The sequence below is a fragment of the Melopsittacus undulatus genome, chromosome 10 (genome assembly GCF_012275295.1).
Source record: "Melopsittacus undulatus isolate bMelUnd1 chromosome 10, bMelUnd1.mat.Z, whole genome shotgun sequence".
Taxonomy (NCBI): Eukaryota; Metazoa; Chordata; class Aves; order Psittaciformes; family Psittaculidae; genus Melopsittacus; species Melopsittacus undulatus.
This window is the reverse complement of record NC_047536.1, coordinates 33,888,810-33,909,873: the sequence shown is the minus strand read 5'-3', so window position 1 is coordinate 33,909,873 and position 21,064 is coordinate 33,888,810. Positions and strand designations below refer to the sequence as shown.

Sequence of the window (21,064 nt, the reverse complement as noted above, 5' to 3'; positions counted from 1 at the left end):
TGACTTTTTCCTCCTGGAGAGCTCTTGGATCCTGCTGTGATGGACTCTGCTGATGGGAAAGGTGCTGTGGGCTGCTCTGAGTCATCAGCATCAGTCTGTTTCTTGCTGTATTGGCTGTGTTATCTTCATTGTGCTGAACTTGGGTTCTCTGCACTGGGCCTAACTCAAGGGCTTGACAAGGGTTGCTCAGTGCCCTTCACTTACAAGTATTCATGTGCCTGGCTTAGCATGAGTGCGCACTGAGGCAGCACTGCTGAGCTGAGCTGGGCACAGAAACTCCTTGGGCTTGTTTTGTGCTCTGACACTAACACCATCACCTCTTTCAGAGCTATCAGCCCTGAGTCTTATCTGAGTCGTGCTTTGACCCTTCCTTGGGATTCCCACAGCCTTCCTTACCAGAGCCCTGCTGGAACAGCTGCTGCCTCCATCCCAAGGCACTTCACATCCCTGCTGAATAAAGCTGGGGTTTATTTAATCCCTCTCATAAGACATTGCTCATTTGCAAGGTAATGCTCATCTGTGGTGACCCATCACATTGCCTGGGGACAGAGGGCTGGGACTCAAACCAGCCCGGTGGGAAGCAGAGGATGCTCTTGCAGAGCCCGTCTGTGGGTGCTGCTGGCAGCCAGGGTGGGGAGCAAGCAGCCTCCCATTGGGTGCAGCAGCCACCTCGGCAGCCCAGGAAGCTGTGGTGTGTGCTGCATGGTATCTGCTCGGAGCCATCTGCTCTGGAAGGAGCTCAAGAAGAGCTCACATCGAGATGCTCGAGCTGCTCCGGAGCCCCTCATAAGGAACAACTGGGATAAAAGAAGCCAAATCCTGCAGGACGGGTGGCAAAGGGAGCATGGTTGGATCCCTGCCCTTCACAGTCAGCAGCCTTTGAGTCTCTGCTAGGTAAGTGATGCTTTTCTTGCCTTGTGAACTTGGGTCCCTGCGACTAAACCAGGGGCTGAAAAGTACTTTAGACCCCCCCCTTGTAATGGGAATTGCGGCGCTGTTGGAGATGCTGTTGGGGCAAACTGGATGGGACAGGCAGGATCCCTGCTCTGCAGCCAGGGCAGCGTGAGCTGGGGTGAACTCAGGCTGGAAGCTTTGTGCTGCTCCCTGCTTTGGGCTCGGGAAGCAGTTGGGCTTGGAAAGGAAGAGAAGGAGCTAGAGCTCAGCACTGCTGGGTCCGGGGGCTGGGACCTTCCATGGTGAACTGGTGAGTGCAGAGTGTGGGGAGTCGGGTTCTCCACTGGAACATTCCCAGTTGTCTTGTGGGGACGGGTTTGCTCCCATATGGAATGGCTCCTGTAACTGCTGAGTGCAGGGGAGGAGGACACCCGGAATGGTGTGGAACTGTTGAGTCCATGGCAAGAAACCCACTGTGGTCACTGTGATTCCCGATCAACCCCATTCCCATCCCCATCACCCCTGCTTTGGGTCTGGCTTCCCCTGCTGCTGCCCCGAGGTCCCTGCAGGTGCCTGCTGCAGCTCAGCTCTGCAGGAAGCCTCTCGAGCAGGTTCTCAGCTTCTCTCTGCCCCAGTGAGCACGGAAGGGAGGAGGGAGGAAGGTGCTGAGCTGGTGTCAGCTCGAGCAGAGCAGGGCACCCACCCTCAGGCTTTGAACCTGTGCTTCACAGCATCCCATATGGGCTGGGTTGAAGGGACCTTAAATCCCATCCAGCTCCAACCCCTGCCATGGGCAGGGATCCTTCCATTGGCGCAGCTGCTCCAAGCCCCATCCAGGGCAGGTTCAGTGGTGCCTGATATGGGGCTTTCCTTTGTCATACTCAGCTATAGAAGCTCTACTTCTGCTTCCTGGGGCCCTGGGTGCAGTCCCCAGGGTCTCTGAGCTGGGTTTGCTGCAGGCACTGCTGGGGATCAGCTTCTGATGCTTGCCCTGCTTTCTTGCAACCGCTTTAGGAGCTTCAGAGCCGTTCCTGTCGTCACCATGCACTGAGCACGCTGTGGTTTATGGGGTGGGTGAATCAGAGGCAGAAGCAGCAGCACACGGGTTCCATCATCAATGCAGTCCTGGGGTCAGGAAGAGACCCAGGGCCTCTTGTAGGAATCACGTCCTGGAGTAAGGACCCAGCTGCATTGGTGGTGCAGGGAGCCCCTCCTGCTTGGGGCTCCGGGTGCACATAGCACATACACGGGCTGCGATGGCTCTCATCTCCAAAGCCTTGTAGATCCATGTGGATCCATGTGAAACCCTGTCTGTGGGCCTGGAGCACAGCCCTGGGATGGGGAGATCCATAACTCCATGGGCAGGAGTTCAGGTGTGCATTTGGCTGTTGGAGGCATCGCATTGGAGCTGCTCCAATGTGTTCCCTTCCCAGATTCCTCCCTTTGGGAGAACCCCATCAGCAGCATCCCCATTGACTCAATGCACCAAGGGGCAGGCCCTGAGGGTTCCTGCAGCTCAGAAACACACCAGGGCAGGAGCAGCCTCTGTTAATGTCAACATCAGAAGCTTCTCCATCCTTCAGACCTTAAACACACAGCGATGGGAAGTGCATCCACTTGAGCTGAGCTGCACTCCCTGTGCCTGTTAAAGCCCCACTTCCATTCTGGCACAGCCCCAGCCCCATGGTCCCTGCTGCCCCAGCTCAGCCCCCCAAGGAGCCCAACAGGTTGGGTCAGGGCTGTGCAAAGCGATGCCCGTGTGTCCGGTAATCCCTGTCCTGTGTGTCCGGTAATCCCTGTCCTGTGTGTCCGGTAATCCCTGTCCTGTGTGCCCAGACTGGAAAGCTCTGTTGTGTGATGGGAACCGCACCAGGGAGGGATCTGTCCCTTCCCAGCTCTGATCCCAGCCGGTCCATCCAGCCCCGTCACTGCCTCTCCATGGGTTAAAGCTTCAGCCAGGGAAGTGCCCCAAGGGCTGGGAAGTGCTGGGATAAAAGGGTGTTTGAGTGAGCAGGGCCTTGCTGGTGTTGGGGATGAGGATGCTATGGGGTGATGCAGGGGAGAGGGGAGCCATTGGAGCAGCCATGGGGCTGCTGCAGCACCACAGAGGCACCCGGGGCAGGGGGCTCCTCACCAGGGCTCATCCGGGGTCAGACATGGAAGGGGGTGAGTAAGAGGTGCTCAGGGTGCCCCATGGGTGCCCCATAGCATTCCCATGTCCCCAGCTCTGCTGGGGGAAGCTGCTCGGATCTCCCAGCCCCATCTTACCTGGGGACTTGGGATCGGGTTAGGGTTAGGGCTTCTTCAAGCCGTGCTTTATCCCATGCTGGGAGCTGCTTCATTTCCCTCTGGATCAGGCAATTTCCAGCCACTGCCATCCCCATCTCCAGTACCAGGCCAGCCCGTTTTGGGGCACAGGATGTGCATGGGGCTGCGCTTGCGCAGGGCTGGGAGCAGCAGCCCTTGGCTTGACACGGTGCAGGTGAAGTGGTGGCAGCTTTTGCTTTGGGGCTGCTGATGGCTCAGCAGGGACAGGGATGATGGGATGGGATGGGATGGGATGGGATGGGATGGGTGGGATGGGATGGGATGGGGATGGGATCTCACCATGAGTCCCTTAGGGAAGCTGTGGGATGCTGATGGGCTGGGAAGCTTCTGCTCCTTGTATCGGGTTCCCCAGCACCTCTGTGCCTCTGAACTGCTTGCTCTGGCCTTGCTGCTGCTTTGGTTTGCAGGGGGGAACCTATTCCCTTGGATAAGGAGCAGGGAAAAGGGTTGGGATCGGACAGGGCACAGCTTTTCCTTCAGGAAGAGGCAGCAGCATCCTCTGTGTGATGCTGCTGGAGGAGGCTCAGGTCTGTGTGTGCCCATGGCTGGGTTGGTGCTCGGTGGTGACCCCACCGGTCTCATGGCAGGGATCAATGGGGCTGAATCCCACCGGGCTTGGAGGGGGGACGTGGGGCTGGGGAGGGTGAAGCTCAGCTCACTTCCGGGAAGCTGACTCATCTGTTTGCTGCTCCCGTCGGGGCCACCCCTATCCCGGTGTCCCCGGATGGCCCCTGGGCAATTTGGGGTGTCCCAGAGGGGTTTGGGGGCCCCATTCCCACGTCTCAGCAGCCTCTTGGGGTCTTGAATCCCGTTGGGTTGGTTTGTAGGCAATGAACCCAAACTGATGCTTCCTGGGGTGAAGCAGTGGAGGTGACGTGGGGAGGGCAGCGCCTGGGCAGAAAATGGGGGTCCCTGGGCACGTCCCCCCCTCTGGAGCATCCCCTTCCATGGGGACCATCCCCGGCCCTGCTGAGCCCCCTTCCACCCCATCTCCTGTGTTCTCTCTGCAGAGCTCAGCCCCACGGAAGCGGCTGCCCCATGGCTGCAGTGGGGGGTGAAGGACATGGGGGGACCCCACTGGTGCCAGCGGGCGCTGCCCTGGCCCTGCTCGGTGGCCTGGTCTACCTGGGTGCCCTGTGCGCTGCCTGCAGACGGTAGGTGCTGCCCGCGGCCTCTCTGCCCTCCCTCTGTGGCCTTTGGGGTGCACAGAGACCCCATTGGTGCCCGGCCTCAGCTGGGACCATTGGGATCTGCTGCTCTGTTTGCCCTGAACCTAAACCACAGCCTGGTCTGAGCCTGCAGCCCTGGGCCTTGTTACCCCCGATACCCCCCCTGCATCCAAAGGGCTCACAGGGGCAGCCCGGAGAGGGCTGAGGTGTGAATGGGATGGGCAGGGGGGTGATGCTGGGCTTGGTGGGATGCAGGATGCAATCAGCACCTCCCCAGGCAACAGGGACCCTGCTGAGGGGCTGGTGATGGAGCAGGGGATGGGTTTGGGGATGCTGCTGCCCTAATGAGGGGCACACGGGGATGCCCCTCATGGCCAGGCCGGGCTCTTTGAGCACCCACTCCTCACCCCACTCTCAGCCCCACATCTCCCCACAGCAAGGGCAGGAAGAAGCAGCTCCCTCCGGACGGGGTGAAGCTGGTGGATGAGGTAAGCACGGGCTGGGGCATCCGGACGAGCCCTGGGGGTGCTGCGGACCCCCCCGCGGTGCTGAGGGTCCGTGTCCCCGCTGCAGTCCCTGCTCAGACCGACTCCGCTGCGGTCGCTCAGCAAGTCCGACACGAAGCTGCACGAACTGCACCGGGTGAAGGCAGCGGATGAGGGTGAGTACCCGGGGGGGGGGCGGCAGGGACCGGGTTAGGGTTAGGGTACGGCAGCATCCCCCTGTCCCCGCTCCATCCCCATCTCCCTGCCCGCAGCCCAGCGCCCGGCCAGCCTGGACTTCAGCTGCCCCACACCCAGTGCCCCCCAGCACGGCACCAGTGTCCTCCTGCACCGGGAGCTGCCGCAGATCCCGGTCCCCGAGCCCCCGGCCCCCGAACAGACATACTCCAACCTCCGCTTCCCCCCTCGCCGGCGCCCGGCCCCAGACACCGTCTATGAGTGCGTGGCTATGGGGGGAGAAGAGGCCTCGGGGTCCCCCCCTCGGGCCGGGCATGGGGGGGCCGATTACGCCTGCGTGCGCAAGGTGAAGAAGGGGATGCCCGTGGAGGTGCAGGATGCGGCCGCAGCCATGGGGACCCCACCGGTGCTGCAGTGCTGGGGTGGCAAAGGAGGTGCCCCCCAAGTGAAGGTATGGCTGTGGGGTGGAAGGGATGGGGTATGTGGGGGTTAATGTCCCACTGTGCATCCCTTGGTGTCTGTGTTGGGCAGAGCATCCCAGCCTAGTGCAAATGGGGCTGTTACACTTGAGCAGTGGTACCAGTGGGGGGTTTTGGGGTCGGGATGAAGCCAAGACCCCAAACACAGGCGATGCTGTTCTCTGTGTCCTGCAAAACACTCCCTGTGTTGTGCACAAAGGGGATCCCGAATGGTTGTTCTGCTGTCAGCATCCTCCTGGGATATGGAAGCTGGGAGGGGGACATGGACATGGGGATACCCCAATGGGCTGGGATTGCCTCCAACCTTCCAGTATCTGAAGGGGGCTACAAGGATGCTGGAGAGGGGCTCTTCATCAGGGACTGTAGGGACAGGACAAGGGGTGATGGGTTCAGACTGCAACAGGGGAAGTTCAGGTTGGGTGTAAGGACTGTGAGGGTGCTGAGGCACAGGGTGCCCAGAGAAGCTGTGGCTGCCCCATCCCTGGCAGTGCTCAAGGCCAGGTTGGACACAGGGGCTTGGAGCAGCTGCTCCAGTGGAAGGGGTCCCTGCCCATTGGAGCTGGAGGAGCTTTCAGGTCCCTTCAACCCAACCCATGGAGCTGTGGTTCCTTCCGCAGCTGGAAGAGATGTACTCCACGGTGTGCAAGGCCACCAAGAGGAAACCCCAGGTCCCTGCATCGCCCCCGAGGGAGGAGGGAGCCCAGGCTCAGCCCTGGTCCCCAGCAGCCCATGGCCCCCTGGACCCCTGCTATGAGTCCATCAATGACAGAGCCTGGACCATCCAGGGCCGCGGCCCTGACCCGGACTATGAGGCCGTGGATGTCAACTGGAAGAGGGCAGCGAAGAGGGATAAGGCCCCTGAGAACCTATATGAGAGCGTTGGGGACATCTGGGCCGGGGGGTCCCAAAGAGCAGCGGCTAGGATGGCAGCCAATGGCCTGGAGGTTTACATCACCAACCTATAGCACCCTATGGCTGGGCTCCCATGGGATCGGCTTTCCAGGGGGTTGACCCCCCCCTGGGATGGGCACACTTGAACCCATCCCCACTGCATCCCCATAAGGGCTTTCTGTATGTATCTTGTATCCCTTTGAGCATCCTTGTCCCATCCCAACCCATGGTGATGTTGGGTGCCCTGGGATGGGTGGTTTGGGGGTGCTGGGTGCCACATGGAGCCTGATGGGACAGTGACGGTGCTGCCACCACAATGGGAATAGGGTTGGGACCAGTTGTGGTGGTGGGGTCAGCCCCGTGGCTCTGTGCTGCAGGATCAGGCCCTTCCTTCATCACCTGGGTTATGCCATGAGTGAGGGTCTCCATCATCCTCCCTTTGTCTTGGGGGGAGCAGAGCCCCATCCAGCCCCCAGGAAGCCCTGAGCACCTTCATCCCCATCCCTGGTTATGGGGACCTTGGGGCAGAGCAGGCTGCGGACTCTGCTTTGTCCCTCTCACCCATTCCCACCTTATGGGTCCGTACAAGAGTGAGGTGCTTCTGTAAGCTGCCATCTCCCAAACACCATTAAAAGGCTGTGATGGGGTTATCTGTGTGAGGAGAAAACACTTGTACTGGATCTAACCCCCCTGTTCTGGTGGGTGCTGGTGCTGGGGGCACAGTCTTGGGCACAGCATTGGCCAGCCTGGATGGGGATGTGTGGCACCAAGAGCTGCCAAAACCAGCTCTGGGCTCTGCCCAGTGTTGGAGCTGGGGACCATTAACACAGTGCTTGGTGCTGCTCACCTCCCATGGGTGCTGCAGCCTCAGCCCATGCCAGATGTGTTCTCTACAGCTGGATGTGCACCCGGAGCTCTTTGACCCCCCCCCAACGCTCACCCTTTCCTCCTCTCCTCCCCACGATGGGTTTAGCATCCTTTCCCCAAGGGTTGCCCTGCATCCCCAAGGTGATGCTCTGACGATGGTCCCATGGTGCTGTAGCCCAGCTGCTTTACAACCATCTGACCTCATCGCACTGGTACTCACTGGGAATGGCTGGGATCTGTGGCAGCAGATCCATTGTGCCATACTGTGCCATCCATGCCATACTGTGCCATACTGTGCCATCCGAGCCATCCACGCCATACTGTGCTGTGCTGTGCTGTGCCATACTGTGCCGTACTGTGCCATCCATGCCATACTGTGCCATCCTGTGCCATCCATGCCATACTGTGCCATACTGTGCCATACTGTGCCATGCTGTGCCGTGCTGTGCCGTGCTGTGCCGTGCCCTGCAGCAGGCAGGAAGCTGCTTTGCCCTCACATCGCACAGATTACGCACAAGCCGGAGCCTCTCGGCAGCCCCTGCTGCAGACGTTGGTGCCGGCGGCGGTGCCAAACCACAGGCTCAGGGTGCAGGGCCCGGCCCCGGTGCTGCTCGCAGCCGCTGCCAGATCATGGCACTGATAGAGCGATGCTCTTCCTGCCCTCAGTCCTGCGTGGGCTCCACGGCAGCATCCGTCCCTGCTCCCGTCCCCATGGTCCCATCCCACAGCATCCTGCAGCAGATGAATCCCATTGGAGTCGTGTTTGGGCTGCATCAGCATCCCGGGTTGGGATGGGCCCTGTGGTGGTGAGGGGTTGGATGTGGGTACCACTGTGCTGATGCACCAGGGGAAGGCAGGCTTGGCACTGCATCAGGCTGCGGAAAGCTGCTGCTCTCACTGGACAAAGCATCTCCCATACCTGCCCCACCAGAGGAGGTAAAGGCCCATGTGTGGGGCTGTCTGCTTGTCTGTAATTCATGGGATTTGGGAGAGCCAGACTCACATTCACATCAGAGCCCAACTGCCCCATCCTTGGGTGATGGAAAACGTGTCCAGAGCCAAAAACCTGCAGGGGGAGCGAAGGATCCATCCCAAAACCTCACTTGTGTGGGTTGGAAGCATCCCTCTGTGTCCTGACCCTGATCCTGCAGGATCCCAGCCATGGGGATGGTGCTGCACGGTGCCATTCCCGCAAGGGGGAGCGAGCAGGAGCCCAGCGCACACTGCTCTGTGGCACACGGCATCCGATGCTGCGCTCTGCAGGGTGCTGAGCGGTGCTGCATGGTGCTGTGTCCTATAAGCACCTCCATCCCGTACGGCTCCGCACATGGCAGCACCCAGAGCTCGGCTGTGCACCCAAACCAGGTCCACATCCACACAGCTCCACGTACGAACGGCTTCAGACCCCACAGTCCCCTGCCCCATGTGTCTTCACACCCCATATATCCCTATCCCTCCTCCAGCTCCATTCCCCATAGCAGGCAAGCGGCAGCTCAGGGGATACCCACAGCGTGGGCAAGGCCCTGTCCCCATGGGCAGCATCACTCGGGATGCAGCCAGGGCATGCGGGTACCACGGGCGCATCCCTGAGGATGCCAGGCCGGGATGCAGGAGCCTTCCTGCCCATGGATAGGGTCTGGTTGGTGGCACCGGAGCCCTTGTGCAATGGGCGATGCTCGCAGGGGTTGCACAAGACCGGAGCCAGCTCAGCGCTCTGGTGTTAACCATTAAACCAGAGCCGAGGAGCCACCACCACGTCCCACCATGGCTACTTGCCACAACCGAGGGGGGGACACACCAGAGCCTTGTGCCTGCCCCTCGGTACCTCCGTTGGGGTCCATTAATCAGGGCCAAAGGATGGGGGATGAAGGCTCCGGGGGTGGGTTTAGACCCCTATGGGTACCCCGCTTGCTGCAGATGCTTATCCGGACATCCCTGGGCCGGGAGCTTTGGGGTTTTCCCTGCTTGTGGCTCTTATTCCCGGTAGGAAAGCACCGGGAGCAGGCGGAGGGGCAGGGACAAGGGGTGGGCAGTAGGACCGAGGCTCCTGCCCCACTGCCACACCGGGGTCCTGCCCCCCCCGCCCCGTGTCACCGGCCCCGGCTGATGGGACGGGATGGGACTGATACACGGGTAACCAATGTACAGGGGGTAATACAGAGAAGTTGTACAAGGGGTTAAAGGAATTCCTTTGCTTAAACAGAAGTATTGTCTGTCCTAAGTACCTGCCATTGCCACCTTGCCAAGGCATTGATTACTGCTGGAGGGGGAGAAGCAGATGCAGTTCTACTGATGAAAGGCCCTGCTGATAAGCCTGGGATAGGCAAACTGGGTGACCAAGCCTTAAGACCATGACAAAAGCACAGGTGTTGGGTCCTACTGATAAGCAGGAGAAGCAGACTGGGCCCGACCAGACCCTAAGGCCAGGTCTGAAGGTTAAAAGGTGTAAAGTTTAAGAAGAGGAAGACTCATTTACTTCATCTTGAAGACCCCTACCCACAGGAGGAAGACTCATTTACTCCATCCTGAGACCCATGACCAGAAGGGGCACTGCGCAGGTGCAAAGGACCTTCTGGCTCATTATAATACGAAGCAGGGATAGATACTACATATGTATAGGCGGATTGAGCAACCTCATGTCTATGTATACCTTAAGAGAATGAATGTAAAGGGAGAACACCCCTGAGGTGTGCATGCTTTGCAGGAGCTATCCCCATGCACCTCAGCGCTGAATAAAACCATACCTACTTTACACCTTTAACTAGTTGTGGGGTCTATCCGCGCATCAGGACAGGCTGGGGGCAGCCCCATGGACTCTGTCCTGGCCTGCAGGCTGCGGGGGGGTCAGAGAGCAGCGGGGCCACAGGCACGGCTCCCCCTGCACCCCTATGTACCCCTATGTACCCCAATGTACTCCATGCACCCCAAGATCCCCCAGCTACCCACGGCACCCAGTGCACCCCGGTACCCCATGCACCCTGTTATAAATTGAGACCACAACGGATCATAACCCAATTAGAATTGTATTAATTATAGTAAGTAGAATATGAGCAAAGCCAGAGACAGGGGAGTCTGTGCTCCACCAACTGCCCTGCTGAGCAGTTCAAACAGCCCCTTTATATACACCTTTACTTCCGTGTTCATGCTTCAGTTGTTGCTAGGGGGTCGATTTCTGCCTCCTGGTGGTCGTTGAGGCTGAAGTAAGAAGTCTTCCTCCTTTGTTGACCCCTCATTCATATGTCCTTACATGGAGTGGTTTGTCTTATTTCCACCAGTTCCTGGAGTGTCTTGCAGTTATGTTAGCATAAAGGGTCTCTAGTTTAGTTGGTATAAGCGATTGGGGTTATCCTGCCTTGCGTAAGCTGTGTCCATTCGCTGTGTGCATAAGCGATTTCATACCTTCTGTTGCCTAACCCTTACATTGGGCTTAACATATATACTTAACATATATCTTAATAAACAATACCCTATAGTTTTTCACAATCCCCCTTTTTCTTTTTATCCTATTATTATTAGACGCTGCTTTTATTCTCAGCACTGCAAATAAACCTTTTTCCACAATCCCAACATTTATCATAACACTCACAGGGTGATACCTCACAATTACAATCAGTGTAGCCCCTACGTGGTGTAACACATTCACAACAACCTTCATCCTCATCAATAGATACACGTTCATATTCTGCCTCAGACCTCGTAGTTAAAATAAGCAGTTTATCTATGTCAAATCGTTCTCTAATAAAGCGTAAAATACAGCGTAATATACAAGGCTACACATAACCCTCCTTCCTTTAGGAATAATAGATCTAATCCTCTTCTATTTTGCAGTACTACTGATAAAGACTTGACTGAAGTGGCTAAATATTGGATAGATTGCTCTATTTGTGCTAAATCCTCATCTACAGCCATCTATAAACGTTGTAATTCCTGACCTTTTACTAGTGAGGCTATGCCTGTACCTGCTCCACCTCCGCCTGCTATCAGCAGTGTAGCTAAGGTTATCACTGTAATTGGCTCTGGTTTTTGTCTATTCAGGTCTCCTTCAAAGTGGCCTAACACCTCCTCAGAGGTGTGATAGATCAGACCAGGAACAATCATCACCTGTACCCAAAACTGAGATGGATCAAACACGTTTAGGGATAGGCAAGGCCTTACTCCGATGTCTGAACAAACCCATTTAGTTCCTGGTGTCGGGATAGCCCATTTGTCACTTCTATTCTTGTGTCTATAGTTTCTGTAGTGATTGTTACTGTTTGGTTGCACAAAGGCTGATAATTTTTGGGCACTGTACCTATACATTGACCTGTTACTAATGGAATAGTAATTCCTTGCGTATGGTTTCCCTGGTCATTCCATGGGCATTGTCGTGGGTTTGAACCACTAGACCATTGAATCTTACCTACTTTTCCAATTGCCTCAAGATATGGTGGTCTAACATTGTCACATAACCAGCATCCCTTAGTTACATTTGGTTTGGTTTCATTAAGGGCACGATAAGAAGCTTGCATTAGATTCCATAAGGGTCTTTGGATTCTGACACTCCCGAATCCCTAACTAAGGAGGACTCAGTCACCGTGTCATTAGATGTTCTATCTGTTACTGATAGGGAGTTTGGACGAGTGGTTGTAAAACTTGTGGGAACAATGTTTTTCTTAGGGAAAGTGGGTGAATTCAGGACCAGATTTGGTCCTATTGGCAAAGGATCATGAGGAAGCTTTTCTTTAGCTATTCTAAAGTAACTTCCCCTATCCGCTCCTGATTCCCAATATCTAATTCTCTAAGATATATGCCAGGGGGTATTCCTAGGTACAGTGGGTCCCCTTCCCATAGGAGTCCAAGGCTTGCTGCCCTTCGCTCCCATCTTCTGGAATACCCACAAACACACACTCACTCACTCCTCTTGTTCCTGCCCCAGTCCCTTGCGGGAGATGGGAAACACAGACTTAAGGGTCCACACTGGCTTGGTTCAGTATATGGAACCTCTCATTCGTTATATACCAGGAAACCCAATCCCATCCGAACGCAAACCCACAAACAACTTCCCCATATACTTACATGTCCTGTGTCTTCATCCGGACTCCCGTGCACAGAATTCTATGGGGTTTTACCGGCTTTCCCTTTGCTCACTAGTCTAGACTTTAGGTTCGTCGGTAAGGTTGGGGTAGGCTCCCGGTGGGAGGGGCTACCCGGAGGGGAGGACCAAAGCTCATCCTTCCTAATCCGAGTCATGGCACCAGAAACTGTTATAAACTGAGACCACAACGGATCCTAATCCAATTAGAATTGTGTTAATTATAGCAAGTAGAGTATGAGCAAAGCCAGAGACAGGGGAGTCTGCGCTCCGGTAACTGCCGTGCTGAGCAGTTCAAACAGCCCCTTTATATACATCCTTACTTCCTGTTTCTGTCGGTTCCTGAGCCTCTGGCCGTTATCTTATCAGTGTCTGTTGGCTGCTCTTTAAGTTGGGCTTAACATAAATCTTAATAAACAATACCCTAGTCTATAGTTTCTTATAGGGATGAAGGCTCCGGGGGTGGGTTTAGACCCCTATGGGTACCCTGCTTGCTGCAGATGCTGCCCCTTATCCGGACATCCCTGGGCCGGGAACTTTGGGGTTTTCCCTGCTTGTGGCTCTTATTCCCGGTAGGAAAGCACCGGGAGCAGGCGGAGGGGCAGGGACAAGGGGTGGGCAGTAGGACCGAGGCTCCTGCCCCACTGCCACACCGGGGTCCTGCCCCCCCCGCCCCGTGTCACCGGCCCTGGCTGATGGGACGGGATGGGACAGGCTGGGGGCAGCCCCATGGACTCTGTCCTGGCCTGGAGGCTGCAGGGGGGTCAGAAAGCAGCGGGGCCACAGGCACGGCTCCCCCTGCACCTCTATGTACCGCTATATACCCCTATGTACCCCTATGTACCCCAATATCCCCCTGCACCCCTATGTACCCCTATGTACCCCTATATACTCAATGCACCCCAAGATCCCCCAGCTACCCACAGCACCCAGTGCACCCCGGTACCCCATGCACTCCTATGTACCCTCTGCACCCCAATATCCCCCTGCACCCCTATGTACCCTCTGCACCCCAATCTCCTCCTGGTACCCACGGCACCCAGTGCACCCCGGTACCCCATGCACCCCATGCACTCCTATGTACCCTCTGCACCCCAATATCCCCCAGGTACCCACGGCACCCCGTGCACCCCAGGAGCTCCATGCACCCCGGTACCCGTGCACCCCACACCCCCAGGGCACCCCAAACCCAGCCCTGCCGTTTTGGGGGGGTTGGGGGGGGTGTTGGCATCTTCCTTTCCTGTTGGACAGAACTGACCCATCCCTGCAGGGCCGGGGACCCCTTTCCCTCTGGGAACCCCTCTTGCACCCCAAAATAGAGACTATTCCCCCCTAGCAGACACTATAAGTGTTGGGGGATCCCACAGCTGATGGGGGAGCCCTACAGCCAATTCCAATGGGTATAAACCTTAGGGGGGGTCCCCTATAACGTTCGGGGGGGGGTAACTTTGTGGGAGCCCCAGAATTGACCAGAACCCCTATAATTTGGGGGAGCACAACCACCCCCCCCATAACTCGTTAAGTTTCAACCCCATAACTTGGACAGAGCCTCAGGAGTTTTACGGTGTCCTCCAGGCCGACGGAAACCCCGAATTTCGGGGGGGGGGGTTAATTTGGGTTAAAATCAGGACTTTTTGGGGTCATCCTGCAACTTTTGGGGACTTTTGGGGGGGGGGGGATGGAGTTCATGGGGTCGGGTCCCAGTATTAAAGGGGGGGTGGAAAGGGGGGTGGGGGTTGGGGGGAGGGGGGGTCCGGTTTTAGGGTGCCCCCCCCCCCCGTTGAGCGCGCGCGCCGGCAGGAGGGCGGGGCTGGCGAAGATGGCCGCTGCGCCGGGGGGCGTGGCCGGGGCGTGGCCGTGGGGGCGTGTCCCGGCGCGCTAATTGACGTCCCGAACCACCCAATCAGAAGCGTCCGAGCGGCGGCCGCGGGGCCGAGCCGACCAATAGCGGCGAGCCAGGTGGGCGTGGCCCGAGCCGGCGCCGACACCGGGGGCAGCGCTCGCCGGGGCCGCGCATGGAGCCCCCGCGCGCGGTCCCTGCGCCCGGTGCGCGCCGCCGCCGACGGGACCCCCCCGCCCCCCCCGAGCCCCGAGGGGGCGGGGCCAACACGAAGGTACCGGAGGGGGGGGGGGGAACGGGGGGGGGGGGGGCGGTGACAGCTGACAGCGACCGAAACTGTCCCTCCGGTAAAATGGCGTCGTGGGGGGATAACGGAGGGGGGGGAACGGGGGGGGGGGGGGACGGGGCACGGGGGGGGCGGTGCCCACCGGTTGGGGGGGGTTTGGTGCCGGTAAGTCCCGGTTGGATCTGTCCTCAGGGATCCGCTCGGTGCTGGTGGTGCCGGTGGCTCCGTTCTTGGGGGGGCTCCGTCCTTCGGGGGCTCCGTTCTTGGGGGGCTCCATTCTTGGGGGGCTCCTGCGGGATCCGAGCCCAGGCACACGTTGTACGAGGGATGCACTGGATCCCTGGGTCAGGCCCGTTGAGTGCTTCCCGAGGGATTGATGTGGGATGGGGATCAGCTGGGATCTACTGGAGGGGTCCCACTTGGTGGGCAGGCAATGGGTGCTGCTGTCCATGCTAAAGGCAGGGCCAAGACAGCTCCATTGCTCTGCGGAGCTCTGGGGGGATTCCCATTGGATCTTCCATTGGATCCCCCCTGGATCTGCTCAGGGAAGGATCCCCTTGGTGCTGCCGATGGGCACCTGATGCTGCCACCTTAGAGCTGGATGCTGGAGGGTGTCAGGTCTTTGGGCTCTGTGGTTATCCCACTGGATCCCCACTGTGTCCATAGGGATCTATGGACATAGGGATCTATCCCGCAGGATCCCCGCTGTGTCCATAGGGATCTATGGAGAATCCACTGGCCGGATCCCTCCTGCTCTCACCTCTGTGGCACCCCAACCTGGTGGGATCCACTTGGGATCTACCCCACAGGGACTCACTGAGTCACCAGCAGGGTCCTGGCTCCCTCCCCATCCGGTTGTTGGGATTCCCATAGGATCAATCCCATGGGATCCACACTGACCCCCCCATCTGTCCCCCCAGGCTGCTCATCCCTGCGGCGCTCGGTGGCTGCCGCGCCTGGAGCCCGGGAGCCAGGAGGCAATGCTGCGGGTGCTGGACGTGGCACTGCATTCCGCATACATCCCAGTGCCGCGGCACAGGTATGAGCATGGCACCGACCGGATGGGTACCGGTAACCGGTAACACCCTCCCGGAGCCGCCTGTACTCCCGGAGGCTTCACACCGGCTGTAGGAGGACTTTGGTCGCTGTCTGCAGCACAGGGGCTCTGGTTGTGACCGGCTGTGGGGAGAAGGATCCGGTGCCATACACGAGGGATCCGGTGCCATACATGAGCAGTTCTGGCTCTGGCACCAGCACTTGGGGCTCATTGGGCATCATTGCCCTCCAGTGCTGTATTTACCCATCCCCATGGCACCAAAGGAGCTCCCAATCTGTTGCTTTTCCTCTTTAATTCCATTTTTCATAGTTATTTCCCACCTCAGGAAGCTGTTTGGCCCCAGCTCAGCAGCAGGATGCAGGTGCTGGTGCCCTCTGGTGCAGTGGTACCCATGGGCATGGAGGGTTCCTCCACTCTGGTGCTGTGAACAGCAGTGATTTGGCTGCCTGTACCACTGCCTGTACCACTGCCCAATGGGGTTCCCAGTCAGGATGCTGGGATGATTCCTGGCACCATCAGCCCCAGCATCCCAGGGTGCTGCAGGGCACCCATGGGTGCCTTTGCTCATAGTGATGCTCCCGTCATGGTGCAGCCCAGTGCCACCCATGTCCCCCTGCACTGGGCACTGGTGAGGCCCCTCACTGCAGCAGAGGCATTGAGTCAGGGTAGGGGGTCCCAGCACCTCAGTGGGTTATGGGGGGGGATGAAGGCTCCCAGGGCTCGTCCATCCTCACCTCTTTGCTGTCTCCGGTAGGAAGCTCTCGGGCAAGGCTGGCATCGACGAGGTGATGGCAGCCGCGGTGCTCACCAGCCTCTCCACCAGCCCCCTGGTGCTCGGGCACCCTCCGGCCACCCCTGCACCAGGTAAGAGCCTTCCCCTATGCCCTATCTCTGCACATGCATCCCCATTGCAGGTCCTGACCTTCCTCCTCCTCCTCCTCCTCCCCAGAGCCCGGCGGTGAGGTCTGGAAGGAGGCACCGGCCATGTCCTCCAGCTGCAGCAGCAGCAGCAACACCAGTGGGGACTGGAGCTGGGACCCGGCCAGTGACCGTTCAACCCCATCCACACCATCCCCTCCGCTCTCCAGCCACGTCCCCAGCACCTTCCTGCCTGCACCGCTGCCCGATGAGGGCCCCGACGAGCCCGATGGAACCCACTTTGTGTTTGGGGAGCCTGTCCCGAGGAAGAGGAAGGTGGGGATGATGGAGGGATGGGGATGGGGAGGAAGAGGATGGGGAGGATGTGGATGGGGATGATGGAGGGATGAGGATGGGAAGCAAGAGGAGGATGCGGTTGGGGATGGGGATGATGGAGGGATAAGGATGGGGAGGAAGAGGAGGGGGAGGAAGAGGAGGATGCAGCTGGGGATGGGGATGATGGAGGGAAGAGGATGGGGAGCAAGAGGTTCGGGAGGAAGAGGAAGAAGAGGATGCAACTGGGGATGGGGATGATGGAGGGATGAGGATGGGGAAGAAGAGGATGCGGATGGGGATGGGGATGATGGAGGGATGGGGATGATGGAGGGATGGGGATGATGGAGGGATGAGGATGGGGAGCAAGAAGATGGGGAGGAAGAGGAGGATGTGGTTGCGATGAGGCCGGGGATAACAGGATGTTCTTGGGGATAGGAATAACACTGGGGATGGTGGTGGAATTGGGGATGGGGATAATGATGGGGAGATGAATTTGGAGATGATGAGGATGGGGAGGAAGAAGAGGATGTGGTTGGGGATGGGGATGACAGTGGGGTTGGGATGAGGTTGGGGTTGAGGATATCACTGGGGCTGCTGCTGCCATCCTGACCCTCTCCCCTGCAGAACTCCACCAAGGTGATGTTCAAGTGCTTGTGGAAGAGCTGCGGCAAAGTCCTCAGCAGCTCCTCAGGGATGCAGAAGCACATCCGAACCGCACACCTTGGGTGAGCACATGGGGTCCCCCCCGGGTACCCCAAACCCTTCCCTAAGACCCCCCCCGACCATCCCCTGCTCTCCCTGCAGCCGTAAACCCGACCTGGAGCAGAGTGATGGGGAGGAGGATTTCTACTACACGGAGCTGGATGTGGATGTGGAGTCACTGACAGACGGGCTCTCCAGCCTCACCCCCGTGTCCCCCACCTCCTCTGTACCCCCTGCCTTCCCCGGCCCCGAGGCGCAGGCACCGGTGCCACCAGTGCCACCAGTACCACCAGTACCACCAGTGCCACCGGTGCCACCAGTGCCGAGCCCGGACCTGGCGCTGGGCTCCCCACGCAGCCCCCCCCAGCCCCATGGGCTGTGCCACGTCCACACTGACCACGCGTACCAGGTGAGGAGGGGGCACACGGGGATGCTGTGACCCCATTGCCATCCCTCAATGCTGACCCCACATTGGTTCCTCTCCCTATAGGGCTGCCCCATGTCCCCACGGCCACCAGTGCCCCCGGCAGCACCCGCACCACCACCACCACCACCCAAGCCTCCCACTGTCCCCAGGTGAGCACCGGCACCGGTTCCCCATCCCCTTGGTACCCATTGATGCCATCCCATAACACAGCCCCCATACCCCACAGGAGGCCACGGGGGGAGGCCAAGAAGTGCCGCAAGGTGTATGGCATGGAGAACCGGGAGCTGTGGTGCACGGCGTGCCGCTGGAAGAAGGCTTGCCAGCGCTTCCTGGACTGAACTGGTGCCACTGGTGCCACTGGGGCTGCCGCATCCCTTCCTTCTTGCACATTTTGCACTCGAGGTGCCTTTTGCGCCCCCCCCCCCCCCCCCCCCAAAATGCCACCCCGGGGTCCCCCCGGACTCAGGGAATGGTCCCGTCCCCCCCCCCCCCAAAGCTTTATGCACACGGAGCTTGTCCCCTTGTCCCTTTGGAAGATAAGCTAAATGTGCCCCCCCCTCTATACCAGCACTGCGGTGGGGGGGGGGGGGCTGCTCTTGGGGACCCCCCATCATAGGGGCTGCCCATGGCTCGGATAAGCTGTGCCTGCACCCATAGGGGGGGGCTCGGTAAAGGGGGGGGTGCCTATTCCTGCCCCCCAACCTGTACCCCAAGGCAGAGGTGGGCGCCTGCCCCCCCCCTTTTAACCCCCCCCAAAGGGGTTTTTACTCTTTGTATCCCTGTTTCCCTGTCTCTGGTCGGGGGGATGCGCCGGGAAGTGCCTGCAGGAACGCACCCATTTGCACTAAGCCAAACTGCACAAAGAGGTGGCTTTTTATTGGGTTTCCCCCCCCAAAACCCCCGTTTTTATTTTGTTTTCCTCTCATTTTTATTAATTTTTGGGGTTTTCTTTCGTGTGTTTTTATTTTTTAAATAAAATATATGAAAATTCGTATTTTTAAAGAACTCCCTCCCAGGGCAGTGCCTGCAGAGGCCTCCAGACCTGGCTGGGTTTTAAGGGGCTTTATCCCCCCCTAACCCCTTTTTATCCCCCCCAAACCCCATTTCTCCCCTCTCATCCCATCACGGTTCAGGGCTGGGTTTGCCTGACCCCCTTCCCTGTACAAGGATAGGAGGGATGAGGATGGGAATGGGGATGCGGCCGGCCCAGGGCAGGTCCCCATTGCATTGGGACCCCCCTATTGCAGGGGGGGGTCAGACCACATCAGCCCTATGGGCTGGTGCTGTGCCAGGCTGGGCCCCCCCAGGGCTGGGATGTCAGATCCCAAGAAAACCAACAAAATAAATCTTTGGATTCTTTTTTAAGGATGATTTGTGTGTTTTAGTGGCTCCCAATGGGGGCTCTGCATGGGGGGGGGGGTCATAGAATGATCACAGCATCAGAGGGGTTTGGGTTGGGAAGGGACCTTAAAACACATCCACTTCCAAGCACATCCAACCCTTCCATTAGGGCAGGTTGCTCCCAAGTCCTATCCCCTCAGGCAGGTTAAACCCATTCCCTTGGCCTATCCCTACATCCCTTGTCCCAAACCCCTCTCCAGGTCTCCTGGAGCCTCTTTAGGCACTGGAGCATCTCCATGGCTTCCTATGGGGTCACTCCAACAGCTCTGGGCACAGGAAAGGGCCAGGCCAAGGAGCATCACCCCCAGGGTGCTCATCCCTATATGTGGGTGCTGCTCCCGCATGCACCAACATCACCCCAACCACACACACAAGGGGGACGACAAGTACTACCCTAGCCAGCAATGAACCCCAAACCCAAGCAGTGTAGCAGCAATATCCCAATTTATTGATTGATTTCTGCAAGGATGCCTAAGCTAAACCCCATCACAAAGGAATTCCTGCCGAGAGGAATCTCCGGCTTGCCCAGGGGGCTGGAAACCCGGAGAGCAACTAGGAAAGGTTGGGATGACCAGAACTACATTTACAGAGCATCAGAACAACACAGCCATGGCCTCCCAAAGCTCCTGGGTACCCAAAGCCTCCTCCTGCACCTCCTCAGGGTATTAAACACATCTTCAATACAAACACAGGTTGATAATAATTAATATAAAGTCAGTATAATATAGAATATTCCCAGCCAAAAATAATAATAATAATAATAATAATTAATAAGAATCATCCTCAATCTTCAAACTCTGTCCTGGGTTTTGTTTTCTCTCTTTTCTAGACAGGTTTAAAGCAAAATAAATACCTCTATCTGAGAGCATACACACAGCACTCGACTATGCGGGACTACAGTGGGAACCCAAGGCAGAGATCCCGAACGAGAGGGAACATAGGGAATAGAGACCCATGAAGTATGGCTTCTGTAGGAGCTGATGTGTCCCAAGAGGAGCTCAAATGAGGATTCCCTCTCTCGTATGGCAAAGAATTCCAGTTTTTGCATGGAGTTTTAGGGAGTTTCTTTGCTCAAATGGGAAGGGTGGAAGTGGGGGGACGTGAACCCCAAATGTGGTTTTAGCAGTGGGAAAGAGGAGTATTGAACTAAAGCAGGACCCAAGTGGGTTTCCTTGTGCATGGAAACCTCGGAACCAAAGATGTTTGATCACAAGTGAAGGGAGAAGGGCAATAGAAGGGATGGGGATGGTCACTGGGTGACCCTGCACGGAGCCATCCCACCACAGATGAGAGGCTTTGGGGTGACCTTAAAATATATCCAAAAATGGGTTTTTTATGACTTTTAAATAAAACATTTGGAAATGGAATCTACAAAGCTTTACAAAGGAGGGACAGGACCAGAGGAATGGCTTTAAGGTCCCTCAACACAAACCATTCCATGATAACAGGAGGAGTCCAAGCAAGCTCCTCACTTGTTCTCCTTGCAGGACCACCACCAAACCCAATGGCCTCAGCACCTTCCCCAATGGGTTTGGTGGGGTCGTTCACACCCTATTGTGTGTTAAAGGGCTGTGAAGAGCGGCTGGAACATACATTGTGCTCTCAGGAAACCAAAGGAGGCTCATGGAGGAGATCCAGGGAGGAACATTGAGGCTATGTACAAACATCTCTAAACCCTCCTCTGTTGGGAGTTATCAAGACCCAAAGGTTTCAACTGCTTTACCTGGAATGGGAATTCTCCTTTGGAAACCCCATATGTAAAGTGGATACACATTGAT

General features: G+C 57.6%; 2 protein-coding genes across 2 annotated transcripts; both read left to right on the top strand.

Moving 5' to 3' along the window:
* The first annotated feature begins 122 nt into the window (after positions 1 to 122).
* Positions 123 to 7,091, top strand: LIME1 (Lck interacting transmembrane adaptor 1). The gene is made up of 6 exons (XM_034066861.1): positions 123 to 894; positions 4,233 to 4,376; positions 4,828 to 4,879; positions 4,965 to 5,052; positions 5,149 to 5,522; positions 6,168 to 7,091. The coding sequence occupies exons 2-6, from the start codon at positions 4,261 to 4,263 to the stop codon at positions 6,513 to 6,515; spliced, it is 978 nt and encodes a 325-aa protein (XP_033922752.1). The 5' UTR covers positions 123 to 894; positions 4,233 to 4,260; the 3' UTR covers positions 6,516 to 7,091.
* Positions 7,092 to 14,394: 7,303 nt separating this feature from the next.
* SLC2A4RG (SLC2A4 regulator) lies at positions 14,395 to 18,284 on the top strand. The gene is made up of 8 exons (XM_034066578.1): positions 14,395 to 14,493; positions 15,426 to 15,544; positions 16,317 to 16,426; positions 16,512 to 16,756; positions 17,381 to 17,481; positions 17,561 to 17,867; positions 17,949 to 18,034; positions 18,112 to 18,284. Exons 1-8 carry the CDS (start codon positions 14,395 to 14,397, stop codon positions 18,221 to 18,223), a joined length of 1,179 nt encoding a protein of 392 aa, XP_033922469.1. The 3' UTR covers positions 18,224 to 18,284.
* The last annotated feature ends 2,780 nt before the right edge of the window (positions 18,285 to 21,064 follow it).